At 51.0% G+C, this 13,335-nt stretch overlaps 1 protein-coding gene across 1 annotated transcript in view; it reads left to right on the top strand.

Annotated features, from left to right (window-relative positions):
• LOC140683600 (E3 ubiquitin-protein ligase TRIM35-like) overlaps positions 1-6,021 on the top strand; it is a 15,036-nt gene extending 9,015 nt beyond the window's left edge. Inside the window, exons 4-7 of the mRNA XM_072926221.1 lie at positions 1,136-1,366; positions 1,490-1,512; positions 1,808-1,929; positions 5,293-6,021. Of these exons, the coding sequence (XP_072782322.1) occupies positions 1,136-1,366; positions 1,490-1,512; positions 1,808-1,929; positions 5,293-5,852 (936 nt within the window). The 3' untranslated portion in view covers positions 5,853-6,021. The remainder of the gene's footprint in view (positions 1-1,135; positions 1,367-1,489; positions 1,513-1,807; positions 1,930-5,292) is intronic.
• Positions 6,022-13,335: the final 7,314 nt, after the last annotated feature.

Raw genomic sequence — 13,335 nt, 5'->3', positions numbered from 1 at the left:
TCCCGATCCTGATCCTGCACGTGCACTGGGGTGAAGCCCTGATCCGATCCCAGAAAAGGAGAGCGGTGGAGATTTTGGAAGTGGGGATGGGAATTTGGGAAGGCCAGCATGATCCCAGGGATCCCAGGGAAATCCTGGTCTCTGGGAAAAGGAAATCCAGGGAATTTGGGCACTCCAGAGGTGGGATTGATCCCGATCCCAATCCTGCACACGCAGCTGGAGTGAAGCCCTGATCCTATCCCAGAAAAGCAGAGCGGTGGGGATTTGGGAATTGGGGATGGGAATTTGGGAAGGCCAGCGTGATCCCAGGGAATTCCGGAGCTCTGGGAAGGGGGAATCCAGGGAATTTGGGCGCTCCAGAGGTGGGATTGATCCTGATCATGATTGGGAATGCAGCTGGAGCAAAGCCCTGATCCCATCCAGGACAGCAGTGGGGATTTGGGAAGTGGAGATGGGAATTTGGGAAGAGCAGCGTGATCTCAGTGATCCCAGGGAATTCCTGAGCTCTGGGAAGGGGGAATCCAGGGAATTTGGGCGCTCCAGAGGTGGGATTGATCCTGATCATGATTGGGAATGCAGCTGGAGCAAAGCCCTGATCCCATCCAGGACAGCAGTGGGGATTTGGGAAGTGGGGATGGGAATTTGGGAAGAGCAGTGTGATCCCGTTGAATTCTTGAGCATTGGGAAAGGGGAATCCAGGGAATTTGGGCGCTCCAGAGGTGGGATTGATCCCAATCCCAATCCTGCACATGCAGCTGGAGTGAAGCCCTGATCCTATCCCGGAAAAGGAGAGCGGTGGGGATTTGGGAAGTGGGGATGGGAATTTGGGAAGGCCAGCGTGATCCCAGGGATCCCAGGGAATTGCTGAGCACTGGGAATGGGGAATCCAGGGAATTTGGGTTCTCCAGAGGTGGGATTGATCCCAATCCCAATCCTACACATGCAGCCGGGGGTGGAGTGCTGATCTCATCCCGGGAAAGAAGATCAATTGGAATTTGGGAAGCGGGGAAGGGAATCTGGGAAGAGCAGCGTGATCCCATTGGATCCCCAAGCCCTGGAGCCGCCTGGACAGGGACTCCGGGGAATTTGGGCGCTGCCAACATTCCCACCTGGAGCACGGTGCCGGCATTCCCAGGTGGAATCGGAGCGCCTGGAGCGGCAGGTGAAGTGGGAATTCGAGAAGCTGCACAAGTTCCTGTGGGACGAGGAGCAGGCGTTGCTGGCGCAGATCCGGGAGGAGACGGGGCAGAAGCAGGATCTGATCCATGGAAAAATGGGGCAGCTGGCCGAGGCCAGCCAGGCCCTGCTCAACGAGGCCGCGCATCTCCAGGCGGATCTCAAGCAGGACGACGTCACGTTCCTGATGGTAATTCCCACCGGGATCCCGCTCCCGGCCCGGATCCCGCCTCCCCCGCGGGATCCGTCGGCTGCCGGAATTCCGGTGGTAGCCGGGATCTCATTCCCGGGGTCTTCCTCTTTTCTTTTCCAGACCCACAAGAACCGCAAGCGGAGGTAGGTCCTGGTTCCGTCAGATCCGTGGGAATTTGGGAATGGCTTCCTGCTGGACGGATGGGGTTTCCTGGTGTCCCTGCTCCGAGAAAATTCCAGTGTGCCCTCGGAATCCAGGATGTCATCTGGGTGCTCCGGGCAGGATGGAAGGGACACAAAGAGGAATGTCAGGGTTTGTGGGAAGCATTAAATCCCAGATTTTGTGGGAATCGAGGGAGAACAAGCTTGGGAGATGCTGAACCACGGGATGTCGGGAGCGTCATCCCGATCCTTTCTCCACGGTCAATCCCTGCCCCAGGATCGCCTGCACGGCCGAGGAGCCGGAAGCCGTTCCCTTGGGAATGCTCCTGGACGTGGCCAAGTATCTGGGATCGCTCCAGTACAACGTGTGGAAGAAGATGCTGGACACCATCACCGCCGGTGAGGAGCCGGGAATGTCGGGAGCGGGGTGGAAAGATGGGAATTGTGGTGATGGATTCTTCACGAAAAATTGTGGTTGTGGGGTCTGGAAATAGGGAAAGGTGGAGATGGATTCTTCCCCAAAAATGGTGGGTCTGGGTCTGGAAAGGTGGGAAAAGTAGAGATGGATTCTTCCCTAAAAATGGTGGGTTTGGGTCTGGAAATATGGGAAAGGTGGAGATGGATTCTTCCCTAAAAATTGTGGGTTTGGGTGTGGAAATACGGGAAAGGTGGAGATGGATTCTTCCCTAAAAATGGTGGGTTTGGGTCTGGAAAGATGGGAAAGGTGGAGATGGATTCTTCCCTAAAAATGGTGGGTTTGGGTCTGGAAAGGTGGGAAAGGTGGAGATGGATTCTTCCCCAAAAATGGTGGGTTTGGGGTCTGGAAATACGGGAAAGGTGGAGATGGATTCTTCCCCAAAAATGGTGGGTTTGGGTCTGGAAATACGGGAAAGGTGGAGATGGATTCTTCCCTAAAAGTGGTGGGTTTGGGTCTGAAAAGATGGGAAAGGTGGAGAAGGATTCTTCCCTAAAATTTGTGGTTTTGGGGTCTGGAAAGATGGGAAAGGTGGAGATGGATTCTTCCCTAAAAATGGTGAGTTTGGGTCTGGAAAGGTGGGAAAGGTGGAGATGGATTCTTCCCTAAAAATGGTGGGTTTGGGGTCTGGAAAAATGGGAAAGGTGGAGATGGATTCTTCCCTTAAAATGGTGGTTCTGGGGTCTGGAAAAATGGGAAAAGGTGGAGATGGATTCTTCCCTAAAAATGGTGGGTTTGGGTCTGGAAAAATGGGAAAAGTAGAGATGGATTCTTCCCTAAAAATGGTGGGTTTGGGTCTGGAAAGGTGGGAAAAGTAGAGATGGATTCTTCCCGAAAAATGGTGGGTTTGGGTCTGGAAATACGGGAAAGGTGGAGATGGATTTTTCCGGAAAAATGGTGGTTGTGGGTCTGGAAAGATGGGAAAGGTGGAGATGGATTCTTCCCCAAAAATGGTGGGTTTGGGTCTGGAAAGATGGGAAAGGTGGAGATGGATTCTTGCCCAAAAATGGTGGTTGTGGGTCCGGAAAGATGGGAAAGGTGGAGATGGATTCTTCTCTAAAAATGGTGGTTGTGGGTCTGGAAAGGTGAGAAAGGTGGAGATGGATTCTTCCCCAAAAATGGTGGGTTTGGGTCTGGAAAGGTGGGAAAGGTGGAGATGGATTCTTCCCGAAAAATGGTGGGTTTGGGTCTGGAAAGGTGGGAAAGGTGGAGACGGATTCTTCCCTAAAAATGGTGGGTTTGGGGTCTGGAAAGATGGGAAAGGTGGAGATGGATTCTTCCCTAAAAATGGTGGGTTTGGGTCTGGAAAGATGGGAAAGGTGGAGATGGATTCTTCTCTAAAAATGGTGGTTGTGGGTCCAGAAAGGTGGGAAAGGTGGAGATGGATTCTTCCCTAAAAATTGTGGGTTTGGGATCTGGAAAGATGGGAAAAGTAGAGATGGATTCTTCCCGAAAAATTGTGGCTGTGGGGTCTGGAAATACGGGAAAGGTGGAGATGGATTCTTCCCTAAAAATGGTGGGTTTGGGTCTGGAAAGATGGGAAAGGTGGAGATGGATTCTTCCCTAAAAGTGGTGGTTGTGGGTCTGGAAAGATGGGAAAAGTAGAGATGGATTGTTCCCTAAAAATGGTGGGTTTGGGTCTGGAAAGGTGGGAAAGGTGGAGACGGATTCTTCCCTAAAAATGGTGGGTTTGGGTCTGGAAAGGTGGGAAAGGTGGAGATGGATTCTTCCCTAAAAATGGTGGTTGTGGGTCTGGAAAGATGGGAAAGGTGGAGATGGGATTGGGGATTGGAGAAGTCAAGGCAGGAGCTTTTTGGACCCATGGATGGAGGGGCACATGGATGGATCCATGGAAGGATCCAAGGATGGATGGAGGGATGGATCCATGGACGGATGGATGGATCCATGGATGGATGGATCCATGGAAGGATCCAAGGATGGATGGAGAGATGGATCCATGGATGGATGGATGAATCCATAAAAGAATCCATGGATGAATGGAGGAATGGATCCATGGGTGGATCCACGGAGGGTTCCACAGAGGGATGGATGGATCCATGGAAGGATCCATGGAAGGATGGACGGATGGATCCATGTGTGGAGGAATGGACAGATCCATGAATGAACCCAAGGATGGATGGAGGGATGGATCCATGGATGGATAGATGAATCCATAAAAGAATCCATGGATGAATGGAGGGATGGATCCATGTGTGGATCCATGGAGGGATGGACAGATCCATGAATGGACCCAAGGATGGATGGAGGGATGGATCCATGTGTGGAGGGATGGATGGATCCATGAATGAATCTAAGGATGGATCCATGGATGGAGGGATGGATGGATCCATGGAAGGATCCAAGGATGGATGGAGGGATGGATCCATGTGTGGAGGGATGGACGGATCCATGGTAGGATCTAAGGATGGATGGAGGGATGGATCCATGGATGGAGGGATGGACGGATCCATGAATGAACCCAAGGATGGATGGAGGGATGGATCCATGGATGGATAGATGAATCCATAAAAGAATCCATGGATGAATGGAGGGATGGATCCATGTGTGGATCCATGGAGGGATGGACAGATCCATGAATGAACCCAAGGATGGATGGAGGGATGGATCCATGTGTGGAGGGATGGACGGATTCATGAGTAAATCCATGGATGGATGGAGGGATGGATCCATGTGTGGAGGGATGGACAGATCCATGAATGAACCCAAGGATAGATGGAGGGATTGATCCATGGATGGAGGGATGGATGAATCCATAAAAGAATCCATGGATGAATGGAGGGATGGATCCATGTGTGGATCCATGGAGGGATGGACAGATCCATGAATGGACCCAAGGATGGATGGAGGGATGGATCCATGGGTGGAGGGATGGATGGATCCATGGGTGGAGGGATGGATGGATCCATGAATGAATCCAAGGATGGATCCATGGATGGAGGGATGGATGGATCCATGGAAGGATCCAAGGATGGATGGAGGGATGGATCCATGTGTGGAGGGATGGACGGATCCATGGTAGGATCTAAGGATGGATGGAGGGATGGATCCATGGATGGAGGGATGGACGGATCCATGAATGAACCCAAGGATGAATGGAGGGATGGATCCATGTGTGGATCCATGGAGGGATGGACAGATCCATGGTAGGATCCAAGGATGGATGGAGGGATGGATCCATGTGTGGATCCATGGAGGGCTCCACGGAGGGACAGACACATCCCTACGGAGCTGCCACCTTCCCGTAAAACATTCCCTTTCCCGACCAGTCCCCTTCTGCCTGGATCCCAACTCCGCCGCCGGCTGGCTCTCCGTGTCCGAGGACCTCTCCAGCGTCTCCATCTGCAACTACAGAACCTCCGTGGAGAACCCGGAGCGCTTCACCTCCGCCCCCTGCATCCTGGGATCCCGCGGCTTCTCCGAAGGCTTCCACACCTGGGAGGTGGATTTGGGCGGGCTGACCAGCTGGAGGGTGGGCGTCTCCAGGCCCTACAAGAACTCCCACTGGAGTTTCCACCACGATTCCCGCACCGGCTTCTGGTACATCTACCACCTGCACAGCAAGGACGAGTGCCGGGCGTCCAACGCTTTGCGCTCGGAGGCGGCGCAGGGGAACGTCCGGCGGATCCGCGTGGAGCTGGATTGCACCGAGGGGGAATTGTCCTTCTACGACGCCGACCTCCAGAGGCACATCTACACCTTCCACGAGAAGTTCGGCGGTGCCGTCTTCCCCTATTTCTACGTGGGGAATTCCCAGGGGAGCGCCGAGGCCAAGACGCTCCGGATTTGTCCTCTCCGGGTCCGTGTCCTCGAGGATGTCCCGACCTAAGGCACCTCCTGGTGAGGCTCTCCCAGGTGCTCTTCCAGGGAACAAAAAAATCATGGAAAAAAGAAAAGAAACATAAGCAGGGATAAAAAGCCTTATTTGTGATGTCTCAGGTTTTTATCGTTAATAAATATTAATAAATAAATACTAATAAATATTAGGGATTATATTATCGGTGCGTCTCCCCTGTTGTGGTTCTGTTCCCGAATCCCGGATTTTCCCGCCCCTCTCGGTCACGGATCCAAGCTGGGAATGCTTTGGGAAGGAGGGATTTCCCTGAAAAACAAGGAATTAACCCGTTTAGGGGCTTTTCCCGCTGTTTTCCGGGATCCAGGAATCCCTGCTGTGAACGGCGATCCTTATCCCGGCTCTTGGAATGGGAAAATCCCGCGGGATTTGTCTGGACAAGGGGTGCCTCCACATGGAAAACCATCAGTGGGAACATCCCACCTCCTCCACCCTTTTCCCCACTCTTTATCCCTCCGAGGGCTTTTTTCCCGGAATTCCCAGCTCGGGGAATCTGGTGAAGATGCGTCATTGGTGTTGGGAAATGGAGGAATTTTAGAGTTTTTACCCAGAGTTAATCCCACCCAAACGTTTTTTTCCCAAATCCAGGTAAATCCTTGGGATTTCGGGTGATTCCATGGGGAAAGGGAAGCGCCATTCCTGCCCTTTTCCTGCCTTTTTCCTGCTTTTTTCCTGCCTTTTTCCTGCTTTTTTTCCTGCCTTTTTCCTGCCTTTTTCCTGCCTTTTTCCTGCTTTTTTCCTACCTTTTTCCTGCTTTTTTCCTGCCTGGATTCCGACGGGAGTGGGTGGTTTCCATGGTTTTCTTGGGAAGAGCCGGAGGAGGGAAAACAAAAGGGAGAAGCTGGAGCTGGAGTCGACCCCAGGATCCTCCCACGGCGTATCCCGAGGAAAAAAGGGATTTGCAGAATCCCAAATCCCTGAATCCCATCTGCTCTCCCTCCATCCCATCCCATCATCCCACCTCGTCCCATCCCATTATCCCGTTATCCCATTATCCCATTATCCCATTATCCCATTGTCCCATTGTCCCATTATCCCATTATCCCACTGTCCCACTGTCCCATTATCCCATTATCCCGTTATCCCGTTATCCCGTTATCCCATTATCCCATTATCCCATTATCCCATTATCCCACTATCCCACTATCCCATTATCCCATTATCCCATCATCCCACTATCCCATTATCCCATTATCCCATTATCCCACTATCCCACTATCCCGTTATCCCATTATCCCACTGTCCCATTATCCCATTATCCCATTATCCCATTATCCAATCCAATCCCAACTCTAATCCCAATCCCAATCCCATCCCAGACCAATCCCAGTACCAACCCTAATCCCAATCCCAACCACAATCCCAATCCCAATCCCAATCCAAATCCCAGCCCAATTCCAAGACCAATCCCAATCCAAATCCAGTTCCCAACCCCCATCCCAATCCCAATCCCGATCCCCACCCACCCCAATCCCAATCCCAATCCCATCCCAATCCCATCCCAATCCCATCCCAATCCCATCCCCATCCCAATCCCATTCCCATTCCCATTCCCATTCCCATTCCCTATCCCAATCTCAACCCCAATCCCAATCCAAATCCCAATCCCAACCCAACCCCAATCCCAATCCCAATCCCATTCCCATTCCCATTCCCATTCCCATTCCCAATCCCAATCCCAATCCCAATCCCAATCCCAATCCCAATCCCATCCCAACCCCCATCCTAATACCAATCCACAAACCCAATCCCAATCCCCACCACATCCCAATCCCAATCCCAATCCCATTCCCATTCCAACCCCAATCCCCATCCCCACCCCACCCCACCCCCTCCCAATCCCAATCCCAATCCAAATCCCATCACAATCCCAATCCAATTCCCATCCAAAATCCATCCCAATCCCAATCCCAATCCCAATCCCCACCTCATCGCAATCCCAAATCCCAATCCCAATCCCATTCCCTGTCCCGTATCCCACCATTTCCCATCACCCCACAATCCCGGCACTTCCCAGAATTCCGAACATCCCAGCCCCGATCCAGGCACGGCTGGGATGGGTTCAGGAATGTGACACCGGGAATTTTCCCTTTTTTTTCTGGGAATTTTGGAGGATAAACGTGGGGGAAACATTGGAGGGTTCGAGGGGTTCCCCTACAGCTTCCCCATCCCAAAAGCTGGAATTCTGCCCGGGAAAAAGCGGATTCTCGCTTGGAAGGGTCTCATGGATTTTTATTTTTATTTTTATTTTTATTTTTATTTTTATTTTTATTTTTATTTTTATTTTTATTTTTATTTTTATTTTTATTTTTATTTTTTTATTTTTTATTTTTATTTTATTTTTATTTTTATTTTTATTTTTATTTTTATTTTTATTTCTATTTTTATTTCTATTTTTTTTATTTTTATTTTTATGATTTTATTTATTTTTATTTTTATATTTATATTTATTTTTATTTTTATTTTTATTTTATTTTTATTATTTTTATTTTTTTTTTATTTTTATTTTATTTTTATTTTAATTTTTATTTCTCCTTTTCTTTTATATATACATATAAATGTTTATAATTTAATATATTTTATTTAATTTTTATTTTATATTCTTATATAATATATATATTATTGCACTTATTTTAAATTTATTTTATATTTATTTTTCCGTTTATTTTAAATCTATTCCATATTTATTTTTCCATGAATTTAAATTTATTTTATATTTCTTTTTTCCATTTATTTTAATTTTTTTATATATTTTTTGCATTTATTTGAAATTTATTTTATATTTATTTTTGTATTTACTTTAAGTGTATTCCATATTTATTTTTGTGTATTTTATATATATTTGCATTTATTTTAAATTTATTTTATATTTACTTTTGCATTAATTTAAAATTTATTTTATATATATTTTTGCATTTATTTTTCCGTTTCTTTATATTTATTTTTCCATTTATTTTAACATTTTTCCTTATTTATTTTTCCATTTATTTTAATTTTTTTCCAAATTTTTTTCCATTTATTTTACAATTTATTTCCCACTTATTTCCATTAATTTCCCCCATATTTTTCCCATTTTTCCCATTTTTTCCCCCATTCCCGCCCCATTCCCGGGATCCCCCTGGACCCCCCCCAGGATTTGGGGCGGGGCCTCCGAAAATGACGTCTTCCCATTGGCCGCCTCTCAGCGATGATGTCATTTCTGACCAATCAGCGCCCGACACCGCGAATTCGCCCCGCCCCTCCCCTCCCTCCCGGTACCCGGAGCATCCCAAGGATTTGGGGGATTTTGATGGGATTTGGGGGGATTTTAGGGAATTTTTGGGGGTTCTCCGGCAATTTTGGGAGCCGCCGGCATTCCCAGGGACAGGAATGGTGGAAAGGAAAAGGTTTGGGGTGGGGAGGAGCTCAAATCCCACCCCGACACCTCCCGCCAGCCCAGCGTGATCCCACCTTTCCTTGGGCACTCCCAGGGATTCTCTGGGAATTCCAGCCCGGCCGGGAATTCCTGCCCCAGATCCCAAAATCCCAAGCTCCCCTTTCCCGCTGGGAATTCCATTCCCTGGCTCCTGCCCCTCCAGCCCTTCCCCAAATTCCAGCTCTCCTGGAGCCCCTTTGGGATCGGGAAGCGGCTCCAAGGATTCCCTGGATCCTTCCCTGATCCCGGGGAACATTCCCGGCTCTCCCAGCCTGGCAGTGGATCCATCCCCTTCAGAAGGAATTTTGGGATCCAGGGGCTTCACTGGGAATTTGGGACTCCAGGAAGGGTCTCCCTTCCCTTTTCCATCCCCAAATTCCATAAAAATCCCTCGGGATGGATCCTGAGCGTCCTCGATCCCAGAATCCCGGAATGGTTTGGGATGGGATCCATGGACCTTCAATCCCATCCCAGGGACACTTCCCACGATCCCGGGGTGATCCAAACCCACCCTTGGACATTCCCAGGGATCCAGGGATTCTCTGGGAATTCCAGCCCAGCTGGGAATTCCTGCCCAAATCCCACTCCAAGTTCCCCTTTCCCAGGGAATTCCCTCCATTCCCGGCTCTCCCAGCCTGGATTGGATCCATCCCCATCCCGATTCCTCCTGGAGAAGGAACTTTCAGGATCCAGGGGCTTCACTGGGAATTCGGGACTCCAGGAAGGGTCTCCCTTCCCTTTTCCATCCCCAAATTCCATAAAACCCCCTCGGATGGATCCTGAGTGTCCTCGATCCCAGAATCCCCAACACCTCCCAGGTTGCTCCAATCCCATCCAGCCTTTCCTTGAACACTGCAAGGGATCCAGGGATTCTCTGGGAATTCCAGCCCATCCCCAAAAAAGCCACTCCTGAAATCCGGGAGCCACCTCCAGGTGTGACCCTCTCAGTGCTCCCAGAGCCATTCCCAGCTCCAGGATTTGATCCCAAAATCCATCCCTGAAAAGTCACTCCTGAAATCCAGGAGTCACTTCCAGGTCTGACCTTCCCAGTGCTCCCAGTGCTATTCCCAGATCCAGAATTTGATCCCAAAATCCATCCCTGAAAAAGCCACTCCTGAAATCCAGGAGCCACTTCCAGGGGTGACCTTCCCAGTGCTCCCAGAGCCATTCCCAGCTCCAGGATTTGATCCCAAAATCAATTCCCAAAAAAACCACTCCTGAAATCAGGGAGCCACCTCCAGGTCTGACCTTCCCAGCGCCATTCCCAGCTCCAGGATTTGATCCCAAAATCAATTCCCAAAAATCCATTAATGAAATTCGGGAGCCACCTCCAGGTCTGACCTTCCCAGTGCTCCCAGTGCTCCCAGTATCATTCCCAGCTCCAGCCAATCCATGGCCACCAAGGCCACCAGGGAGGGTGTGGTGCCCGGAGCTGGGATCCCGGGAAGGGCCGGAATCCCGGGAATCTCAAAGGAGCCTCCGGTGCCAGGCACGGCCGGGATGTCCCCGGAGCCACTGAAGGGCTCTTTGTCCCCTGCTTGGCCACTGGGATTTGACCCTTTCCAGACTTTTGTCCCTCTGGAATTCACTCCAGCCCAATTCCCATGGGAGCCCCAAATCCTACTTGGGAAAAAGGATCCCGGGAGGATCCTTCGGGAATTTCAGCGGGATGAGCTCCAGGCCGTGGAATCATCGGAGCACGGAGCGGTTTGGGTGGGAATGGTCCTTAAATCCCACCCCAAGGACGCCTTCCCCTATCCCAGATTTCCCCAATCCCCATCCAACCGGGAATGGAACATTCCAGAGCCGGAACACCCAATTCCAGCAGGACCATCCCGTCCTTCCCGATGTCCTGCCCATCAAACCCACCCTAAATCCCTTTTCCGGAACCATCCGCGTTCCCAAATCCCTCCCGGTGCGTAACGGAGAAATCCAGAACCTAAAAATACCGGGATAATTCCCAGAGGTGCCGGGCACGCGACCGGCGGAAAATAGGCCGGGATGAGGCGGATTTGGGGAAGGAGAGCCGGAATTTGGGAAGGACGCGGCGCTCCGGAGGCGCCCTCGTTCCACACGGATTCCCCAGAGCCTCCACGCGACCCAAAATAATTTTGGGATCTGGGGCTCGGCCTCTCCGTGTCCCCACGGCCCGGATTGGGGACAGAGAGGGACGAGTCCGGGTGGGATTTGGGGCTGGGAGTGGGTCAGGATGGGATTGGGACATTCTGGGGATGGGAGGGTGGAGGGGACACCACAATGTCCCTCAGGATGGACGGGACATCCTGTTGTCCCCAAATTCTGGAGATGTCACCCCATTGTCCCCAAATTCTGGAGATGTCACCCCATTGTCCCCAAATTCTGGAGATGTCACCCCATTATCTTGGAGATGACACCCCATTGTCCCTCAGGATGGACAGGATGTCCCGTTGTCCCCAAATCCTGGAGATGTCACCCCATTGTCCCCAAATCCTGGAGATGTCACCCCATTGTCCCCAAATTCTGGAAATGTCACCCCATTATCTTGGAGATGACACCCCAATGTCCCTCAGGATGGATGGGACATCCCATTGTCCCCAAATCCTGGAGATGTCACCCCATTGTCCCCAAATTCTGGAAATGTCACACCATTGTCCCCAAATCCTGGAGATGTCACCCCATTATCTTGGAGATGACACCCCAATGTCCCTCAGGATGGACGGGACATCCCGTTGTCCCCAAATCCTGGAAATGTCACCCCATTGTCGCCAAATTCTGGAAATGTCACCCCACTGTCCCCCACATCGATGTCACCCTATTTTCGATGTCATCCCATTGTCCCCCACATCGATGTCACCCCATTGTGCCCCACATCGATGTCACCCCATTGTCCCCCACATCGATGTCACCCCATTGTCCCCCACATCGATGTCACCCCACATCGATGTCACCCCATTTTCGATGTCACCCCACTGTCCCCCCCACATCGATGTCACCCCACTGTCCCCCCCACATCGATGTCACCCCATTGTCCCCCACATCGATGTCACCCCATTGTCCCCCACATCGATGTCACCCCATTGTCCCCCACATCGATGTCACCCCACATCGATGTCACCCCATTGTCCCCCCACATCGATGTCACCCCATTGTCCCCCACATCGATGTCACCCCATTGTCCCCCCATATCAATGTCACCCCCTTGTCCCCCCAGATCGATGTCACCCCATTGTCCCCCACATCGATGTCCCTCCATTGTCCCCCACATCGATGTCACCCCATTTTCCCCCCCACATCAGTGTCCCCCCACTGTTCCCCACATCGATGTCACCCCATTTTTGATGTCACCCCATTGTCCCCCACATCAATGTCCCCCCACTGTCCCCCACATCGATGTCTCCCCACTGTCCCCCATATCGATGTCCCCCCACTGTCCCCCATATCGATGTCACCCCATTTTCTATGTCACCCCATTGTCCCCCCCCCACTGGTGTCACCCCATTGTCCCCCCACATCGATGTCACCCCATTGTCCCCCCCACATCAATGTCCCCCCACTGTCCCCCACATATCGATGTCACCCCATTTTCAATGTCACCCCATTGTCCCCCCCATCGATGTCACCCCATTGTCCCCACACATCGATGTCACCCCATTTTTGATGTCACCCCATTGTCCCCCACATCGATGTCACCCCATTTTCCCCCCCACATCGATGTCACCCCATTTTCCCCCCCACATCGATGTCACCCCATTGTCCCCCCATATCGACGTCACCCCACTGTCCCCCATATCAATGTCACCCCCTTGTCCCCCACACATCGATGTCACCCCATTGTCCCCCACATCGATGTCCCTCCATTGTCCCCCACATCGATGTCCCCCCATTTTCCCCCCCACATCAGTGTCCCCCCACTGTTCCCCACATCGATGTCACCCCATTTTTGATGTCACCCCATTGTCCCCCACATCAATGTCCCCCCACTGTCCCCCACACATCGATGTCACCCCATTGTCCCCCACATCGATGTCACCCCACTGTCCCCCACACATCGATGTCACCCCATTG

The sequence above is a fragment of the Taeniopygia guttata genome, chromosome 3 (assembly GCF_048771995.1).
Source record: "Taeniopygia guttata chromosome 3, bTaeGut7.mat, whole genome shotgun sequence".
Taxonomy (NCBI): domain Eukaryota; kingdom Metazoa; phylum Chordata; class Aves; order Passeriformes; family Estrildidae; genus Taeniopygia; species Taeniopygia guttata.
This window is presented reverse-complemented; position numbering and strand designations above follow the sequence as displayed.